General features: G+C 38.1%; 2 protein-coding genes across 3 annotated transcripts; both read right to left on the reverse strand.

The window, feature by feature from the left end:
• Positions 1–374: 374 nt before the first annotated feature.
• Positions 375–3,399, reverse strand: LOC148412724 (fatty acid-binding protein, brain-like). The gene is made up of 4 exons (XM_088432606.1): positions 3,234–3,399; positions 2,216–2,388; positions 2,030–2,131; positions 375–575 (listed from the first exon to the last, which is right to left on the reverse strand). Exons 1-4 carry the CDS (start codon positions 3,301–3,303, stop codon positions 525–527), a joined length of 396 nt encoding a protein of 131 aa, XP_088288732.1. The 5' UTR covers positions 3,304–3,399; the 3' UTR covers positions 375–524.
• Positions 3,400–3,733: 334 nt separating this feature from the next.
• On the reverse strand, positions 3,734–19,873 carry usp40 (ubiquitin specific peptidase 40). Of its 2 annotated transcripts, none has more exons than XM_088432604.1 (31): positions 19,261–19,873; positions 18,873–18,940; positions 18,614–18,727; positions 16,202–16,366; positions 15,967–16,113; positions 15,743–15,886; positions 14,731–14,859; positions 14,540–14,659; positions 14,354–14,461; positions 13,398–13,565; positions 13,191–13,326; positions 13,045–13,126; positions 12,090–12,258; positions 11,926–12,010; positions 11,788–11,858; positions 10,866–11,260; positions 9,988–10,138; positions 9,860–9,908; positions 9,404–9,457; positions 9,133–9,221; positions 8,946–9,032; positions 8,709–8,745; positions 8,561–8,625; positions 8,146–8,220; positions 7,854–8,057; positions 7,659–7,774; positions 7,356–7,421; positions 6,264–6,474; positions 5,503–5,598; positions 5,323–5,414; positions 3,734–4,666 (listed from the first exon to the last, which is right to left on the reverse strand). In XM_088432604.1, exons 1-31 carry the CDS (start codon positions 19,463–19,465, stop codon positions 4,576–4,578), a joined length of 3,789 nt encoding a protein of 1,262 aa, XP_088288730.1. In that variant the 5' UTR covers positions 19,466–19,873; the 3' UTR covers positions 3,734–4,575. The 2 variants fall into 2 exon arrangements, with proteins under 2 accessions (XP_088288730.1, XP_088288731.1); XM_088432605.1 differs by having other exon boundaries at positions 7,356–7,417; positions 7,655–7,774.
• Between the last annotated feature and the right edge of the window lie 13 nt (positions 19,874–19,886).

A 19,886-nucleotide genomic window follows, 5' to 3' on the forward strand; every position in this document is an offset into this window, starting at 1 on the left:
AAAACACAAATATTCAAAACTAAAATACATTTGCTGATACTAAAATAAATTGAGAAAAATACACGTTCTTTTGAGTAAGTATTTTTGCTGCATGCTTTGAATATTAAAACACACCTCAAGTCTTTTGCTTTTTCAAATTAGTATGAAATATTCATTTCCGATAAAAATTGGAATTGTTTTGGGGTGAATTTACCACCATTTATGCTAATGCCAATGTTTTTTTAAATCCTGTAAGTAGAGGTACCACTGTAATGCTAATGCTAATGCTAATGGTTAGGCTGTACCAAAACAGTTGAACCATTTATACATTTATCAGAAAAAATATCGTAAAGGATTTTTTGGGTTAGGCTCGTAAGTGGCAAGAAAAAATCTGATAATCGTCAGTTTTCTTTATTAAATATTCGCATGTTAAATGCTATGCATTTTCTTCAACTTCAAACAAGAATTGCTCCATAGGTTAAAATGTCATTAAAAGCGCAAAGACAAAAACAAAAACAAAAGTATTTCCAATTTTTTTTTTTAAATTAGGCTTTTTCATACGTGCGTACAGCCTGGACCCCCTCAAAGGTCAAAGTCTGAAAAAACAAGAAAAGATACAAATATATTAACGATCGTCGTATGGATTGTCGATTCTGTGGTATTTTGAATTAAGAGTGATGTGACATGAAAAATTTGAGTTACAAGCGTTATCTCTGATGTGATGTACATTGCATATTTTAGCCAATCACAGTTGAAATTTTGCAAAGGGAATTCGCTACTTAAATGCAAACCCATGACAAAAAAAAAAAATATTAATAAAATTGACAGGCTAACATCACTAGCATTGATGTTGCATTAATTACAAATATTATCATTATGACATAGTACAGAGAGTGGAAATTTTTTTGACGAATATAGTTGTCAATGGCAGTGAAGGACACTGCTTTTTTATGTGCTCTTTTTTTGTGTGCTACATTCTTTGTGTGCTTCTTTTCTTTTCTTTCCTGTTTTTCTTGCATGCTCTTTTTTTATTGTGAACTTATATTTTATTGTGAGCTTTTTTGAGTGCTCTTTTCTTCTTGTGTGCTTCTTTTTTATTGTGAGCTTCTTTTTTGAGTGCTCTTTTCTTCTTGTGTGCTTCTTTTTTCTTGTGTGTTCCTTTTTTCTTGTGTGCTTCTTTACTGTGTGCTCTTTTTATTGTATGCTTCTTTTTTCTTGCGTGTACTTTTTAGTGTTTTTATTGTGTGTGTCTCTTTTCTTGCATGTTTACTTTTTGCATGCTCCTTTTTACTGTGAGCTTTTTTATCGTGTGCTTCATTTTTCTTGCATGCTTTTTTATTGTGCGCTTCGTTTTGCATGCTCTTTTTAGTGCTTTTTTATTGTGTGTGCCTCTTTTCTTGCAGAATTTCTTTTTGCATGCTCCTTTTTATTGTGAGCTTTTTTTAGTGTGCTTTTTTCTTGCATGCTTTTTTTATTGTGTGCTTCGTTATGCGTGCTTTTGTTTGTGTGCATCTTTTTTCTTGCATGCTCTTTTGTATTGCGTGCTCTTTTTTCATTGTGTGCGTCTTTTTTTCTTGCATGTTCTTTTTTATCGTGTGCCTCTTTTTTCATGTGTGTTTGCTTCTGTCTTATAAGGTGTTCTTGTTTTTTTTGTTTGCAATGATCGTTTTTTGTTTGCTTAGGTTTTTTGTTTGTGTGATTTGCACTTCAGGGTCATGTAGATCAGACATGTAGAGATCACAGGATTGGGGAAAATACAACACAAGGGTTAAAAATTGCCGTCAAAGTCTTTGAATTCACTGCCCTCTAGTGGCCAAAGCATGCACGCCAGACACACAATGCTGACGTAACCAAGATGCACGAACTTCATTTCATTATCTTTTTAATTCTGTTATTACTGAATGCTTTCATAAAAATAAGCACTTTTAGAGTACTATTTTAGTTTAAATTTCATTTAGTTTAAATGATGAGGATGCTTTGAGATACGAGTGTTTCCAGTTCAGAGCAACTCATAATTCAAGGCACGACCATATTCATGACGTCTTCTCACCATCACCATCTTGCCGTCCTTGATCTCGCGGACAAACTTGGTCTCTTTGCCGTCCCACTTTTGCACTTGCACAAATTTGTCCCCTTCCAAGGTGAAGGTGGACTTGAAAACAATAAAAAAAAAAAGGCAAACGTCATTTAAAATGATCCGTTCCATAGTAACGAGGCATTTAGGTGGCGACCTCACTTTGACTTTTCGGTCGTCGGGCGTGACCTCGTCAAACTCCTCTCCCAGTTTGGCGGCGAGTTCGGTGTTGCGGAAGGTGCTGAGGGTCTTCACCACCACTTTGTCGCCGTCCTGGCTGATCGCCACTGTGGGTTTGGTCACGTTGCCCACTTGCCTTGTGGCGAAGCCCACGCCTGCCGGAAATACAAATTGTCAACCTCCATACGTAAAAATAATAAATAAATAAAAAAAAAAAATATATATATATATATATATATATATATATATATATATATATATATATATATATATATATATGGAATAATTATGGGATGATCTAAAACGTGATCCATTGTCTTTAAAAGACCATATTGCATAAATGTATGAATCCCATACTGACTTGAGGTTTAGCAGAAAGTTGTGAATTGCAAGGGGGATGACCGGGTAAGTTCTTGATCGTCTTCCTACTCCTTTTGAACATATACATTTTGAATTGTGACTTTTAGTGATGTCTTATTTGTTTTTTTAATTTTTTTTATAATTTGTTCAATAAATAAAAAAATGTATCGTTTCATATTTTCAAATATCTCTAAAACATTTTAAGCTTCTTGAAATGTTAGCATGCTGCAAATATTTAAGGTAATGTATATCCATCCAGCAATTTACATAAAAAAAAACAAATAATTCAAAACTTTATTTCATATAATTTAAACACTATTGACATTTCAAATATTCAACTACATAAACTTCTGTTTTTCAATGCACAACTAGGATTAAATTTGAAACAATTTTATGTCGTTTTTAATGTGCATAATTCTATATTATTGCTACTTCTTTACTAGTGGTATAATAAAGTATTTAATACCTGTGTATTTGATAAAGTACACATATTTATACCTAGTACAATATATTAAATCTTTTGTATTGACACATTTCATTTGAAATCACACTAGGCTGCATTTTTTTAAACGTATAGAATTTGCAAGATTGATATGAAAGTAAATATGATGGAGCTCCTACCTTCTAATAAAGTACTCACCCAATGCCTTCATGTACTCATCAAAATTTTGGCTGTCCAGCAGTTTCCACGTTGCGCAGAAAGCCTCCATTTTTGCAGCTTTTCACTTCAAATGAGCCAAGCACGCACGAGTCGGCCGAGAGCGGCGTTAAGCCATGAAAGCTCAGTCTAAGTATTCCAACGGGGGGCGTGGCCTTTGAGATCACGCCAACAAGCCGATTGGACGAGCCGTGAATGCAAACCTGGTCTCAGAAAAAATTAAAATACGTGAAAATGGCCGTGTGATTAATCGTAAAGCCAAATCTCTTATTCAGTGGTCATGTTTTAAAGCATTTGCAGCACTTAATTTGCGAAAAGTCTTTAGCCACACTTTAAATAGAATCCAAACACGTTTTAAACACAAAACAGATAAAGCAAGCCCCACCCCTCAAAAAAAAAAAAAAAAGAAAGACATGATCAACTTTGTGGTTTTACAAAATGTACCTTTTTTTTTTTAAAGAGTAAAGTCTGTTCTCTGGAAATTACTTCAAAATATGTATTGATCATTTTATTACCAGGCATAAGAAAATTTAACAAATAAATTCTTGGCACGATCAGGGCAAAAAATATGACAAAGTAACAAAACAAACAGAAAAAACACCATTCTTTTCATAAACGTTCTACTGATAAATTACAAGTTCAAACAGCGCATGCAAGAATATTGAACTTCCCAAGATAAATATACAACTGCTTACTTTAGCAGATCATTAATAATGTTTTTTTAATGCTTTTTCGCCATGTTTAAACCGTTTGTCTTTTTAATACTAGAAAAAACAAAAAAAATTGAATTATTTTTAAAGGCCCCATGCTATCGCAATCCAATTTTTTCCCCCCATTATTTCATAGACCTTATCAGAACTCATTTAAACACTTATTTCTGAATTCATTGTTAGTAATAAAACAGAAGCTTGAAAATCATGGTTTAGGAAAAGCTTGAAAAAAGGCAATCCTCTTCAATGACAAGCCAAATCTGAGAAAAGGATATTTCAAAACTATAAAGGAGTTAGTTCCACGGGACCTTGAATACTTCAGGATGGGTTGGCAGTTTGATGCGCTTCAAAAAAGGTCGTCGGGGCAGCGGAGGTAGGCCCGAGGATGTTTGGGGGCGGGGCTAAATGGCAACAATGCTGCTTAACGTACAGCCGGCCTCTTCTCCCCTCTCCAAAATGACCGCATTGTCAATGTCGTCATCATCGTCACCGTCCGCCGCAAAAGTGGCAAGCGCTGGATTTTTTTCAGCGGGCACACAGTTTACCCTGATGTTTCCGATGGTCGTGAAACGATTGTCCCGAATGCGTGTCATGGTGTAACCGTGGTGTACTCGTTAGTGGCAGTGGCTACTGAAGACGCCAACGTTGATGGAGAGCGCCACCTCTGGCCTCTTGCTCGCTTTTGTTTGTGATCCGGGTAGCTCCCTAAAAAAAGTAAAAGTCATTATAATGACAATGTGATTAACTCGTTGAATCTCAAAGATACATTTTTTCTCTTTTTTTTAACGACTCCAGATAATCAATTCCAGGTATTTATTTATCTTTTTTTCCACATTTTTTTTTCCAAGTGTTTGGTTGAAGCTGTGTCTATGGCTGGTACAAAATGTATTAGTGATATTAAAGGGACAGTGTGTAAAATTTAGCCCGTTTTTCATTACGGACAGCAGGAGGTGCTGCAGGTGCTGCATTTACCATTGTCCGTAGCTATAACAAACATGGCCGCCTCCGGAGAAGTGCCACCCCCCATGTAATATAATTCAATGATAACTGGACCTATGATTATATTTAAAACATACTGTTGGTCATTAAGAACACATTCATTTGCAAGTTTTTGAAATTTACAAGCATTTCATGTCTTCCTTTTGAATGAAAAACGGTCTAAATCATACACACTGTCCCTTTAAGTACGAAAGTAATTGATTACTTTAAGGGAATGCCATATTAAAACAAGGGATTGCTTTAGGTGGCAAAATTATAGAATAATTGATGGAATTTTACTTATATATGTGTATATATGTATACACACATTTTTTTTTTTTTTTTTTTTAGGTAACTGAATTGAACTTTTGAATAACAGTTACCCTTTCCTTCGTTGCTCGGCTTCCTCCCGGAGCCTCTGCTGGCCTTGTTTGTCCTCCTGAGTATAAAAGTCCATGTCATTCATCAAAAGGTTCTGCAAACAACAAACATGGATTACGTATTCATTACGAAAAAAAATTTTATTTCAAGTTTTGGGCTTTCTTTTGGTTCGTTTTTTTTACCCTGACGCCTATCACGTCGCCATCTTTGAGATGAAACGGTGGTCCTAATAGTGAGTCGCTCTTTTTCTTCTTTTTCTTCTTGGACAGCTGGCTGCTCTGTAATAACAAAGATTGTCAATTGTGAAAAGCCGCATATAATTGACAGTTATATATGCATGAAAAAAATTCAAAAGGGAAGGAATCATCAAGTGTTGGCCATGAAAATGGTTTTGTTCATGCATGAGGAGCCTTTATCATTCTGTTTTCAACCCTCCTGCTTAACTAAAAAGGCTTGAAATAATTGCTTTTCTTTGAGAGCAGTTTTGTGAAACACTGACTTAATTTGTCAGGCATTTTTCTAATATTGTGTTGATTTGTTCTGTGCAGGTTAATCCAGGGGAACTGACGCAACGTACATTTTTGAATAATAAGACCATTAATAATTATTATTATTACTACAATATTAATATTTAATGCACGAATGGCTTTTTTTCCCTGAATGCACCATTAGTCTCATCCTCACATTAGCAGCTGAATGTTGAATGTTGGTTAGGGATTTACTGAGGGGGCAGGAAGGCTCAAACATGTCTGAATGGTAGTAACACAATTTTGGGGGCATTTGGGTGAGGATTTATCATTTCAATAGAAAAGTGCTTCTTTGGTGCCATCTAGTGGACATTAATATACTTCCCTCCGATTATAAAGCATTTTTAGAGAGCTAGTCGATGACTGGTGGATTTCCATAGCAAGGCTTAGCCCTTAGTGACGCCACATCGACTCACCCAGCTGCAAATCTCCTCCCAGGCGTGTTTGTGCGGCTGCTGCTTGGCCAGCAGGAGCGAGGCGGCAGGCAAGCCGAAGCGCTTGGCCACGAAGGTGCGCAAGCCGGCAGGCGACGGGTCCCACGAAGCGTCCCAGATCAGCTCCTCTGCAGGGTGGTAGCAGCGCTTCCCCGGTACTCCCATCTTAACATTCAGCACTATTTGCTTGGGACTTGAAGCAAGAAATGTTGTATTAGGTCAATTTGCCATGACATCATGACCTCAACGGCTCAAGTTCTTCATGCACCATGAAAAGAAGCATAACAATTTTTAATCACGTTCATATCTTGCGTGTCTTATGTATGTTCTGACAGTCTGCACATGGTATTACAAATGCATTTGTGGCATTTAAATTAAGAAGCAGAATCCACCTGTTTTATATCAATTTTGCCACTTCCTGTCGACTGAAAATGACATCAAAGTCGCTCAGATAATCTTGATCAATTATTATTATTATGTGATGTTATTATTATTATTATGTGATGCAATTGGAACTGTAAAATGTAAAAAAAAAACACCATCAAAAAATAAATTGTTGCAAAATAAATAAGAAAAAAAAGACAAGCTAACCATGAAATAAATCAATTCTAGGAAACAAATACTACTGATCGCTTGCTCCTGTTATTATTTAGTCAATAATTAATTAATTCGACTGAAAATGACATCACCTTTGCTGAAGGCTCACTTTGACCAAACAAAGCTCAACTTGTTAAAAATCACATGACCAACAGATGAGCCGTGATTGGTTGTTTCCCGAGCCTTGCACTGATGTCATTTTCAGTTTACAGCAAATGGAAAAATGTTTTTAAAGGAGTTAGTTATTTGTGCATAAAAAATAATTGTGTTAACAAATCTATTGGTGAAAATGAGTGGCCATTGAATAGAATATTACAATAAAGCATATAGCTATTGAACAAAATTAATCAATTTAGATAAAAAATAAAAAAACACGCTGTGATAAATTTAGCAAGTCTAGCCAAAGGGCTTTCTCAACCTTAAGTCCATCATAAATACATGAGAAATACTCAATTTGTAAAAAGAACTTTATCTTACCCAAGATCTTCTTCTTTTAACAGCTGTTGCACACAAATATTTGACCCACTGGTTATCTTTAGCTTCCTAAGGATATAGAAGCATCAAATGATATTACTAAAGCGGATGTGCGCTCCAATGAAATATATTTAAGACTTGATAGTTTTTGATAAATCGAGAAAAAAATATGGTATGTTTTCCTCGCTTGTAGGGTGTTATGTGTGGAATTTTAAGTACGAAAATAATGGTACTTTATTTTGGATTTTGGCTCCACGATAAGAAAATGGAAGTGTAGTGAATACATGATTGAGTTGAATGACGTGCCTGAGTGTGATTTGTTTTCCTCTGAGGATACGAGCCAGCCTGTGTCCCTCCATCTCCCACACGCGCAGGGAAGTCATTGGCACGCACACGTTCTGGAAAGCTGGAAGTGTCAACACCTGGTGTACAAAAAACACAAATTAGATTTCAAAATCATGTTTGTGTAGGAGTGAGTGGATCCCAGATTCCCACAGTAACCTGAGTCTTGAGGTCGTCCAGGCTGGCTTCCATTGAAATCTCCACCTGACCAACACTTGAAAGCTCAGAGGAGTCAAAATGACTTTGATGTGCGGGGTGATCCACTGCCATCTGCTCCTCAGTTTGCCCATTGTCGGTGTGATTCACGTCGGTCGCTATGGAAACAGGATCCCCATACAGCCATACCGACAGCTTGAGAAAGCCCTAATTAGAAAAAAAAAAAAGAAAACGTGATGTGCAACCAAGGAGACACAAACCTGCACAAAATATAAAAAGGACATGATGAAAAAACCTTGGGAAGAAGTCGTCCCTCTGAGATGATGAGCGTCTCTCCATTGTTTATCTTTAACTCTGACAGAGATGCATCCTGAAGAGGAATTATCACAAAAAAAAGTCGCAGGAAGAATTGATTACAGTGCTTTCAGAAAGGAATCACATCATTTCATTTTTTTCCCACATTTAGTTACATTAAAGCTTCATTTAAAAATAAATAAATCAATCAATCAATCAACCCCCCCTTTTGAAAATTCAACACAAAACATCCATGATGGTGCAGTGCAAATTAGCTTAGTGTCTTGCTCTTTTTTTCAACCGGATGGAAGCTGAGAAATGTTTTCACAATAATAGTTATATACGTAGGTATATGTTTATGTACATATAAGTATTAAAGATAACAAGAATAAGATAAAGATGGTTACAACACCCACCTCGTCATTCAGTGGCTCTCCCACCTCCTCACACCAGTCCAGCCTTCTCAAGTGCCAACCGGTGCCTGCAAACACCAAACATTTCAAAACAAAAATCTAACTTTTATGGTTAAAGAAAACAAAAAACTGCAGGGAGAATTCAGGTTACCTTCAATTCCAACAGCTTTCAGCACGGTCTGTAGACACTGAAAAACAAACAAACAAAAAAATCATCGGTTACATTCAAATTTTTCTAGCCGTATAAAATGGCTAACATTCATGTTTGGTTTTGGACTATGTGCATAAATCATAGGGATCATGATGCATAAACTGTTAAATTCTGATCATTCTATTCAACTTATTATCTCCCATTAACAGCCACGTCACATCTATTTTCCACGTCTACCTCTTTCACAGTGCAGGTTCTCTCCAGGTTGATGTCTATCTCTATTCCAGTAGGTGGCGGGGAACCCACAGAAAAGTGCAGGAAAAGCTAGGACGCACACAAAGAAAACCATTCATCGAGCACGTCTTTTGAGAAGGTTCTGCACCTGCACTAATAGAGTTGACATTTTACAAAATAACAAACAAACCTGCCAAGCCTTGGGGGCCTGGCCCACACAAAGCATTACAGTAGTCATGAGCCGCACGCCGGCGTCCCGCACGCACAGGTCCTCGCTCACTGTTCACATGACCAGAGGGGAGGCGTCACAACTCCAAAAGGTGGCAAATAACAAGGCAGCCATAGCTTTTAAGAATTTAATGAGGGTCGAAAATGACAGAGCGCAAAGAGGTGTTTTCTAAATGAGGGGGGAGTTTCCAGCCCGTGTGCAGCCATGAAACAACACACATCAAAGAGACTACCTGGAGGAAGGAGTTTCCCGGTGATGTCCATTTGTCTTAGGCAATATTCTGCACCTGGTGAAGACAAGAATGGAAACTTAGCAGCACCGATTTATAAAGTGCAAATGAATAGTCACTACACATGCTCATTTAAGTTCCCTTAGAAAGTGTGGGTGGAAGCTGGCTGGGCTGAAATACCAAAAACTCTACATCACTGGTTCCCAATACGTCAGTGGTTTTCAAACTTTTGTCGAACATACCTGGCTGTCCATGTACCATTACAATGACCGCCATTAAAACAGAGTCGGAGCCCAAAACTACTGTTTTTCACATAGATACTGTAGTGTCTTTAGTTTGGACTTAAAGTAGAAAGGTGATGAATTATGACACCCAAAATTCAGGTTACGTGTCCACCACAGAATTGAACTCCATCGTAAACCAGCGACACACAACATTAATAAATTTTGACCATCTTGCCTGGTAGCTGTAGCTCCTTTACAGCCCTCTGTTTCACCTCACTCAGCAGCTGTAAACACACACAAAAATCAAGAGTGTGACTTACCTAAAACATTAAAAATGACGAGAAAGGAAATAAAATGGCTGACCATGTCTCCTGCAGCGGGAACCTTGACTCTTCGGCTCCCCTCTGCGTCACCGCCTCCAAGGGCGCTGCCCAGTGGTTGAAATTCAACTTGGAGCCAGCGGCAATCAGATGGCGTCATCACAGTGATCATGTCTCCATTTACGGTGAACATACTTAAAAAAAAAAAAAAAAACACACAAAAAAACTACACTAAATACAGAAATTGTCCATTTTTAGCAGTTTAAGATAAATTTGGCAACAATTACTTCCTTCATCCAGAGAATTTTTCCCAAGTACTCTCGGTAAACATTTTAAAAAAATATTTGGCTAAAGGAAGGTTTAAAAAGCGTACCAAATGAATTGATCAATAAATTATTTGACTACTTGCATTCAAGTACGAACATGTCGGAAAATGCCACCCCCATGTAATATAATTTAATGATAACTAGACCTATGATTATATTTAAAACCTAATGTTGGACATTAAGAACACATTCAATTGCAATTTTTCAGGATTCCCAATCATTTAATTTATTCCTTTTTAATGAAAAACGGTCTGACACACTGTCCCTTTAAAAATAGAAAAACACGTGCCTAATAAAGGCCGTTTTTGCCGGTTTAAACTACCGGCCGAAAGCGGCTGTTGTGCCCAGTAAAATAGCAAACTGAAGTAATGAATTCCTTCAGGTAATTAATTAACTTTGGTTTACTTTAGTACTTAATTCAGTTACTACCAGTCATTTTTACACCTTCTTTAGCTAAACACTTGAGAAAAAAAATGGAAAAAAATCTATAAAGAGCACCTGGTATTTAATATCTGGATACATTAAAAATGTATAAATACGTTTTTGAATTGAATGAGTTAATTTGGTGGTGGGGGTGGTAACAAACATGATTTACCCCTTATCAAAAGACTGCGGTTCTAGCACCAGCATGGAATCTCCATCTTTGAGCGACAGCTCCTTGAGGGTCCGGAACATGTCGTCAGGCGGAAACACCCGCCAGCCGCTGGCGCCCCCGCCCTCGCCCGCCACACACTCTCTTCCTTTGTTGCCCGCCCGCTCCTGACACAGCAAACTGCCGGGGGGCTCGCCAAGAGCTTCTCGCACTTCAGTTAGGGTGGCGCCACAGGCAAACGCCCTCGCCTCCTTTTTGAGCCCCCCGCTGTTCACGTTGTCACCGGTTTTGTTAATCAGCGCCTCCTCCGGGTCAGCGTGCGCATCTAAGACGGGTCGGACGACGGTGAGCAGCAACGGCTCCCATTCAAGTCCGGTTTGGACGCCTGCACCACATACCTGAAAAGATCAATGTTATTTTAGCATTAGCCTGGCCATAATTAGACAAGAAATTCTATTATCTATTACAGGACGCGTTTACTATATATATTTCATAACATTGTAAATAATTTAAGGAATTTTAATTAGACACTTTTTAATTAAAGAAACAAAACAATTGAACTCTTTAATTTTTTTAAGCGTACATTGATCATGTTTTTATTGAATGACAGTAGAGCAAGTGCACGTAATTAATGGCCTCATATTTCATACCACAGTGCATTGAAAAGACCAAATAAAACTAACTATCTCCCTTGTAATTGTTCACACACACAGAGACAGTGAATACGTGGAACAATTTCGCTAACCAAAACGGCAGCACCTAAACACAATCTGAAATGAATTCAACTATCATGTTTAAACAAGTGCCCTGTGCAGAATTAACAATGATCATGCATTATAAAATTGCTCAACAATTTTGCATGTATCTAAGTAAAAACAATACTTTTTCCCCCCACATTTGCCAACAGTTTGGACTCATTACTCACCTCTTGTCCGTTCCAAATGAACAGGTCAGGATTTGTATCAACGCCTGCACTGCACAGCGACACACTGTCATCTGTAACGAGTGAACATCCCCAAGTAAAGCGACATGCATAATGCTGCAATATTGCTAAAAGTCTAACCTGTGAGAGTGTCATACAAGTGAAGACCCGCCGGCAGCATCTTGGCCAAGGTCAGAGCCATGTTGCCCTCCCATTTTTCTTGTTTCTAATGGTAACAATGAAGACACTGATTATTTTTGCTGTCAGCCATCAAGCGAAAAAATGCTTTTGTTGTGAATAAATACCTCATAAATGGCTAACCGCAGGTCTCCAACTGTCTTTCTGCGATCAATTACGAACGCAGTGCCATTAGGCTCATTGCCGATTGGCTGTAGGGCTCCATTGATCAGCTTATAGGAAGATGCCAGGTGGAGACGCAGTACCATGTGATTTTTGCTTGCTTCATATTCCTCCCTATGATTTGGAACAAGTTGACTTTGATCACACTCTCATTATGTGGTTTGCAGCTTTTATCGCATAATTTTTAAAGGTGTCAAAAACCAGACTGTGATTAATTAATTACAGTCAATAGTTAAAATGTTATTCTATTGTATAAAATGTAATTCTATTGATTAGATTTTTAATCTCTAACAATGCTTTCTTTCTGCTGATTCATACCAATTTTAAATTGGCTGTCAGTGTTTGACAGAACCTGACAAGTGCTTGTTGTGGGTGCGAAGGCAAGTTTAGGAGCAGAAGGAAACCGTGAAAATGGAGGAGCATGTGGGAGTTGTCAGTCTAATGAATTGCAAATTTAACTCTAAAAACCTACCTACCTTTCATTCAGGTAGAGTGAATGCATTTTTTGTTAAAAAAAAAATGCTTATCACAGAATCAGCTCAAGTTTAGCCTACCGCATCATTGCAAAGCACCCAGCTGCGACTAAAGCCACAACTAATGATAGCAATAAAGCCATTAATCCAGAGCGAAGCCCTTTACCTAACAAAACTGGAAAACAGCCCACGTTTGAGCAAGTCTGCAACGAGCATGGATTCAAAAGCCTGAAGCCTCTTTTTTTGTTGTTGCAATATCAACCTTTTTTTTAACCGCAATAACACAATGCGGTTGAGGGTTTTTCTCATTTCTTGCTTTACTTTCTATTGAGTGTACTTCTGTGAATTTTTTTTTCTTATTTTTAATAATGCGTAAGCCTATGAGTAATTCTGCACTTTATATGAGTTGAAAAATGAGCTTGTGTACCGCATCTGCTGCAGCTTGATGTTCTCCTCCTGAGCCATCTGGATGAGATGATGAGGAACTTTATAGTGAGGATTGCTCAGCGCTGCAAAAGAAGCTTGATATGAGTTTATTTGGTGGTCCTGTCAGGTTCATTTCAGGTTTCTTACCTTCAATGGGCCGCTGCAGCTGACTCTTCCTATAGAACAGCATGTAGGCGCTCTCTTTGCCCTGGAACTGTTTCTCTATGTCCGACTCCCGGATAGAGGTCACGGTTGAGTCATTCAGGTCAAACCAGTGGCTTGCCTAAAGACAAAAGAGGATCATGATTATTTTACATTCACTGGGAAGGTCATTTTATTATCTTTCAGGTGAACCTTTGGTTGGCACTCCATTGCTGCAGCAGGGTCACATTCTTGGCCTTCAGGTGTTGGGGGGTTAGCAGGACCAGGCGACTCGCCCATAGGGCTAGGAATGTCAGCCTTCAATGCTACTTGGTTACCATTGGACCCCAAGATGAAAAAGTCCTTGTGTGACTGCAGGAACTGTTCGAAAGGAGAATAAATCAAGAAGTCAGTTTGTACAAATCAATATAGCAAAGTAAATGATCATAAACCTAAAATGACTTCCTCATTGGCAGGAATACCTCAAAGGGACAGTGTGTAAGATTTAGACCGCTTTTCATTAAAAAGGAATCAATTAAATGATTGTAAATTTCAAAAACATGCAAATGAATGTGTTCATAATGACCCACAGTATGTTTTAAGTATAATCATAGGTCTAGTTATCATTAAATTATATTACATGAGTGAGGGGTGGCACTTCTCCGGAGGCGGCCATGTTTGTTATAGCTAAGGACAATGGTAAATGTAGCACCTGCAGCACTTCCTGCTGGCCGTAATGAAAAACGGTCGAAATCTTACACGCTTATTTAGTGATTTTCAGCAGTAATAAGGGTCATGTCAAATAATGCTGCCGTTCTAAAAATAATTTGAATACAAATTTATTTTCTATGGCTATTTAATACCTTTGAAAACACATTTTTTCACTTGTTGTCAACACTTTTGCTCATATATTTTCTGGGTTTGGTCATAAGCCGTTTGCAAGCTGAGCCGTGATTGTTTGTTGCCCCCCAGTTATCAGATAAAATGTAGACAAAATATAACCATTTTACTGCTGAAAAAAGCCAAATATAAATCTGCACTCTTAACTTCACGTCCCCTGGTTATGTGTAATGTTGCTCAACTAACGATTTTCCTCACACTTTCGTTATTCTGAAAAAAAAAAAAAAAATGTCACACATACACGCACACACACACGCACACACACAGACCTTGCCAATAGGGCCATAGTCTTTCTTAAAAGCTTTGCTCCAGGAAGCGCCGGCCACTTCCATGAGTTTTTGACCCAATTGGTCCAAACGGATGCACTTTGATGGCTCCTGGAAAATACGTAAAAAAAAAAAAAAATAATGTCACCATAATTGCAAGCAAGGATTATTTTATTGTTCTTGTTATACCTGGTCAATTATAGCAGTGATGATACGCAAAGGGTTATTTTCACAGAGTTTGGTCTCGCACACATCCTTCACTTTCTGCTTGGTCTTTGTATGAGTCTTTTTCTTCTTGTTGTTCTCCTCCTAACAATGACACAGATAAGATTAAGATTCGTATTTGAATCCAAGCCGCCATTTTGGAGTTTCACTCTCACCGGCGGCTCCCAGCAACCGAGGCACTCAATGTCTTTGATGTAAACGTGGTAATGGCCGCCGTAGCAGCCGCCCTTGTGGATAATAACTGAGAACAGCTCGTAGGAGAAATCCATGTCATCGCCCTCGGTCTGGAACCACACAAAGCTGTGATGCTTAATTTTGATTATTAATATTATGGAGCAACCATGAGTAAAGACTTGTTAGGTGATTTTTGTGCATTTATTGAAGGAAAAAAAATATATTGTTGATGGAATATTTTGGATGTCAAAATGCATTTGAGCAGATTTGCAATTCAACACTCCGATATTTCCGTAAAACAAAACTATTCATGAAAATTACACCTATTTGAGCCAGCCTGTAGATTTAGCAAATTTGATTTTGAAAAAAATGCACCTGTAGTGTCTTAAAAATGTCCTTTGTATTTTTTTTTGTCTATTAATATCATACATGTGTTTCGGAGGGTTTGTTTTAAATGTACATATTTTGGGATTGCTGTTAATCCTGCACTCAAACTCCATATACAAAAATACGTAAAACTAAACATAACTTGTTTATTTATTCTGCACTCACACTCCATAAACTAAAATAAAGTAAAACTAAAATATATCATTTACAAAAATGAAAATGATAAAAAAAAAACATTTTCTCTAAAAATTAAAACTGGACAAAAAAACTAGAAATAAATAAAAACAAACAATAATTTAAAATTGCAAAGTATTACAACCCTGTTTCAAACATCTCAGAAAGGAATTATTGATCTGAAAAAGAAAAAAAAACACACAGTACACACATCACACACACCTAATGTGAACATGAACATTTCGTCGAAGATTCTCCCCAACTTTCCTGACAACCTAAGCTGAACTTAGCTCCTCCGCGACAAACAAAGATTGTTTCAGTCAAGATGTATCCCTAAAAAATGCGTAATTGTCAAGAGCTACCACAACATGGAGATAAAGCACTTTTCCCCCATTAGACATGAACTTTCAACCATCAATAATATGTTTGTACCTGTTCACAAAACGGCCGCAAATTGATGGTGAGGGGGAAGCTGTAGCGGCCCGTCTCCTTGTAACGCTCACACTTCTTACAATCGAAGCTGAACCTCAGCAGAGACATGGTCATAAACGGTGGGAGCTTCTTCAACTTGGCACACTGAGGAAAGAAACGATTTTCGAAAAAAGGAAAAAAAAATATCCGTACCTGTTTGGCGTGGACAGTAAAACAGTTTTTACCTTGGCAGCGGTGACCAATTTGTCACACGTTGCACACCTGTACAGATTATTGCCTTGGAACAACTCCTCCTCCAAAAACATGCTGGACAAAGCCTGCTCAAGGCTGGACACGCCGCAGACGCATGCCGTCAGATCCAAGAAGTCCTCCTGGAGTAGATAGCGCCAAAACATTCATTAGCTCCCATAGAAAAAAAAATGATTATGATAACATGAACTTTGAGCGAGTGTTGAAGACCTGTTGCTGACTAATGTTGCCACACTGCTTGCAGGCGATGCTGTTGACGATGGTGCCGTGGTACAAGCGGCGGATGAGCGTGCTGCCAGAGGTGCCCACGAGAGATTTCTCCAGAGCGTGGAACAAAATCCGGTTCAGTTCCTGCACATCGTGCTGGTTTGTCCGCTGTAGATTGCACAGTACAATCAAAACATTGAAATTCAACAGGCGCTACATATTGTCCACATAATATTTTTCAGTTATCTTATGAGAACCGTAAAAAAAAAAATTGTTTGGAATAAATGTCAATTTATTAAATACATGAATTTATCATGACATCACAGTTGCTCAGTGCTCAGGTCAGAAACAATCACAGCTCACCTGTTTTCTGAGTTTAGTCATGTGACATTTGCAAGCTGAGCCATGATTGGTCATAACAAAAGCGACTATGATGAAAGTGGCAAAATGGCCGCCCCTGAGATGGATACAAAACAGGTGGATTTACAGATTGAATTTGTATTTCAAAAACAGACTATCAATCATAATACCGCGTTTAGACTAAAGGATTGCATACAAAAAATGCTGATTGATTTATTATTGAAAAAAAAAATGGGAGGGTCACTTCCCTTTCACGGTCCCAGATTTTTTTTACTAGATCATATATTTCCAAAAATGTTTTCATTGTATTATTGGGCTATAAGTTTTCAAATTGCCTGTATTATTTTTGAAGGGAACAAAAGGCATTTTTTGAAAGTAATATTTTGATGAGAAACAGTCTCTTATTAGCTGTTTAATGATTTATTTCACCACACTTAATAATATATATTTCGAGCAAAAAAGTAGTGATGTTGAGTGAAGTTGGACATTTTCTGGAAGGAAAAAGAACAGACCTTTGATGAAAAAAAAAAAAAACAACTAAATTTTACAAGATTAATGTCCAAAAACGTGGAGGGGTTTGGGAGTAATTAAAAAAAAAATAATAATAAAAACTAAATTTTACAAGATTAATGCCCAAAAACGTGGAGGGGTTTGGGAGTAATTTTACAATAATAAAAAGTAACAAGTAAACAAATACATAATAGCTGAGGGGAGTTAAATTATGTTACAAGAAAAAAAAAGGGTTTTAATTTTAAAGTATCAAATGTAAAAATCAAAAAAAAAAAAAATTGCTACAGTTTCTTCCATTGAACATTAATGCCTCTCAATTTTAGCATTTCCAATTTTGTATTATCTCAACAACAAGCGTGTCATAGCAGAGTCAAGTTGTAAACTTGGGTATTTTGTGACACCGACCTCCCCATCCCCGCCTCTTGTAGTAAAGCTTACCTGGGTGACGACATACAGACGCACCCGATGCAGCTGGACTGCCTCTGGTCAAAATGAAATTCCTTCACTCAACAGGCCTGACCTTTTTGCTGCATCCAGCACGACGTGCTCAGTATGCTGAGCGCCAGTGATTTATGAGGATTGTAATGGAAAAGAAGTATTCAGCATAACAATTTATTGTTTAGTGACCATCTGTTTTGTTTAAACAAAGAACCTTTCACATAACACACGGGAACTCTCTGCGTAGTTAGAATGAGACGACCTTGACAGACACCTGAGTTCAACAGACATATATTTATTGGGTTATCTTTGCCTCAGTTTTTGCAGTTCCTCCCTGAATACCCTTAAGAATGCCACACTCTCTTACAAACCACAATAATGCTCTGTTAAGACTTGTCTTTCAAGCTTCAAATATGTATAAAAAATCCCAAAACACCATTTATTTTCCAAACTATTTTACTGATCTCGCCTAAATGGTAAAAAAAATCCACAACAGGATCTATTAAACAAGAAACCTGAGCCTCTTTAAGTCTCCCTACATGTGTTTTATGCATGAACACTGACTAATAACAAAGTCCCAGCCCAAATAAAGTTTTTATAAGTCATTAACATGGGAAAAATCACTAACAAAATGTAGTAGTATTACCAGAAATAGGTCATAGGTAATATATTAAAATAATTTTAATTGTACATGTGAAATTATTTAATCAACAAATTTCACAAATAAAAAGGTTGAAATGATCTTAAGTAGTCTAAGGCTTAATATCGCACGAAAAAAGTTGGCAAAAAAAATATTATCATTGCCAGGATTCAGTCATATTTTTGGAGATGTTATTTTTTTTTTTTTTAAGTTTAAAATTCCCAGACTAAAGTATAGTCTTTACAGGGAAGAATATCTTAATCTTGCCAAAATAAGACCTTTTTTCCCCCACACATTAATACTCCCAAAATGTAGAATTTTTGAGCGTTTCTTTTTAATGTTGCCAGAATGAATCTAATTCCCGAATAATGTTTAATGCACAAACTGGGTGATTTATAATGACAACTCAGGTTCCTACCTGAGCCTCTATAAGCCTCTCACTCGGTGTCTTTACTCTGAAAACAAACCTCATTGCTGTTCCAGCCAAAGCTGTCGGTGAGGTCGGCCGTGGAGGCGCTCTGCTGGTCCACCAGCAAGAGATGGGCAAAGAGTCTCTGGAGCTCCAGAGGGATGACACGGACCTACGGGAATAAGCCTTGTGAAAACATACACAAGTGACCGAGAGCACAAGAGCTCCATAGAGACATTGAACCTTCATATCGTTCAAGTCACACACATTTCAAAAGTTGAGCCATATATTTGGATGTAGTACTTTCCAGCACTTACTTTGGCCTCTGGTTTGTCTTTATCTTCAAGGCACCCTAACTCGTCAGTCCCCAAGGCGAAAAGCTCCTCTGCACATAAACACACGGAAGAACAAATCAACCCTTATATAGTATTTTGATCATTTTTGGGACATTTTCTCCCACATCTTCATTGCAGTATTTTAGCCAAGGGTTGGTAGACCGCAGGTAGCGTGACAACAAAGTGTTTGGCCATGTTAACTTGGACATGCTGTCACCATCTGGGTGAAATTTCAGCTCCCTCGGTGTCTTCTTTCAATGCTTACTCTTTGACGCACTATATCTTTGATTAAAAATCAAAGAACAGGTCAAAATACTGCACGGGGGTTGAGAAAATAACGAGATATTTGTCATCACAATTGCAACCTCACCTCTGAACTCAGGGGTGAACAAGAGTGTCTGGAGCAAGGAGTTGAGGTAGCACGTCCCTCCCTGGTTCATGATGCCACACAGCTTGCTTGTTCCCCGGGGAGCTGGGGGCTCATCTCCTGCCTTGGCAAATCTCGCCCCCCCGGAGGAAGAGGAGAAGCCCCCTTCCCCCTCGTCGCCATCCTCCTCAAATAGATTCCCAAACATGACGTTTCGTTGGCTTTTCTGTTGCTTCGTAAACGCGCCACGCTGCCTCTCGCTATCTCATCTTGGTCTTGCCTAGTTCTCTGTTGACAATTGCCGGACTGACGCGGAAATAAGACGACATGACGGGGACGAACATAGCGACCGACTGGGGCGTTAAAATGCGTCCCAAAATTAAAATGAACAAGTTCAGTTCACCTGGATAGACAGCTCAGCTAAAACGAAACCAAAAAAAAAAGTGCGACGGTGAGTCACGGCGAAGTCGAGTGAAAAACTGAGCAAGGATGCCGATTAATAAATAAAATAGGCAACTGTTTTTCTATTCGATTGTGTTTATGGCGTCCTTCTTTTAGGTTGAGGACTCATAGCGGCGAATGTAAATACAAATGCCGTCGGTGTACAGTGGGCCGCCATCTTGTTTCTC

The sequence above is a fragment of the Hippichthys cyanospilos genome, chromosome 14 (assembly GCF_059441005.1).
Source record: "Hippichthys cyanospilos isolate Australia breed blue-spotted pipefish chromosome 14, RoL_Hcya_1.0, whole genome shotgun sequence".
Classification (NCBI taxonomy): Eukaryota; Metazoa; Chordata; class Actinopteri; order Syngnathiformes; family Syngnathidae; genus Hippichthys; species Hippichthys cyanospilos.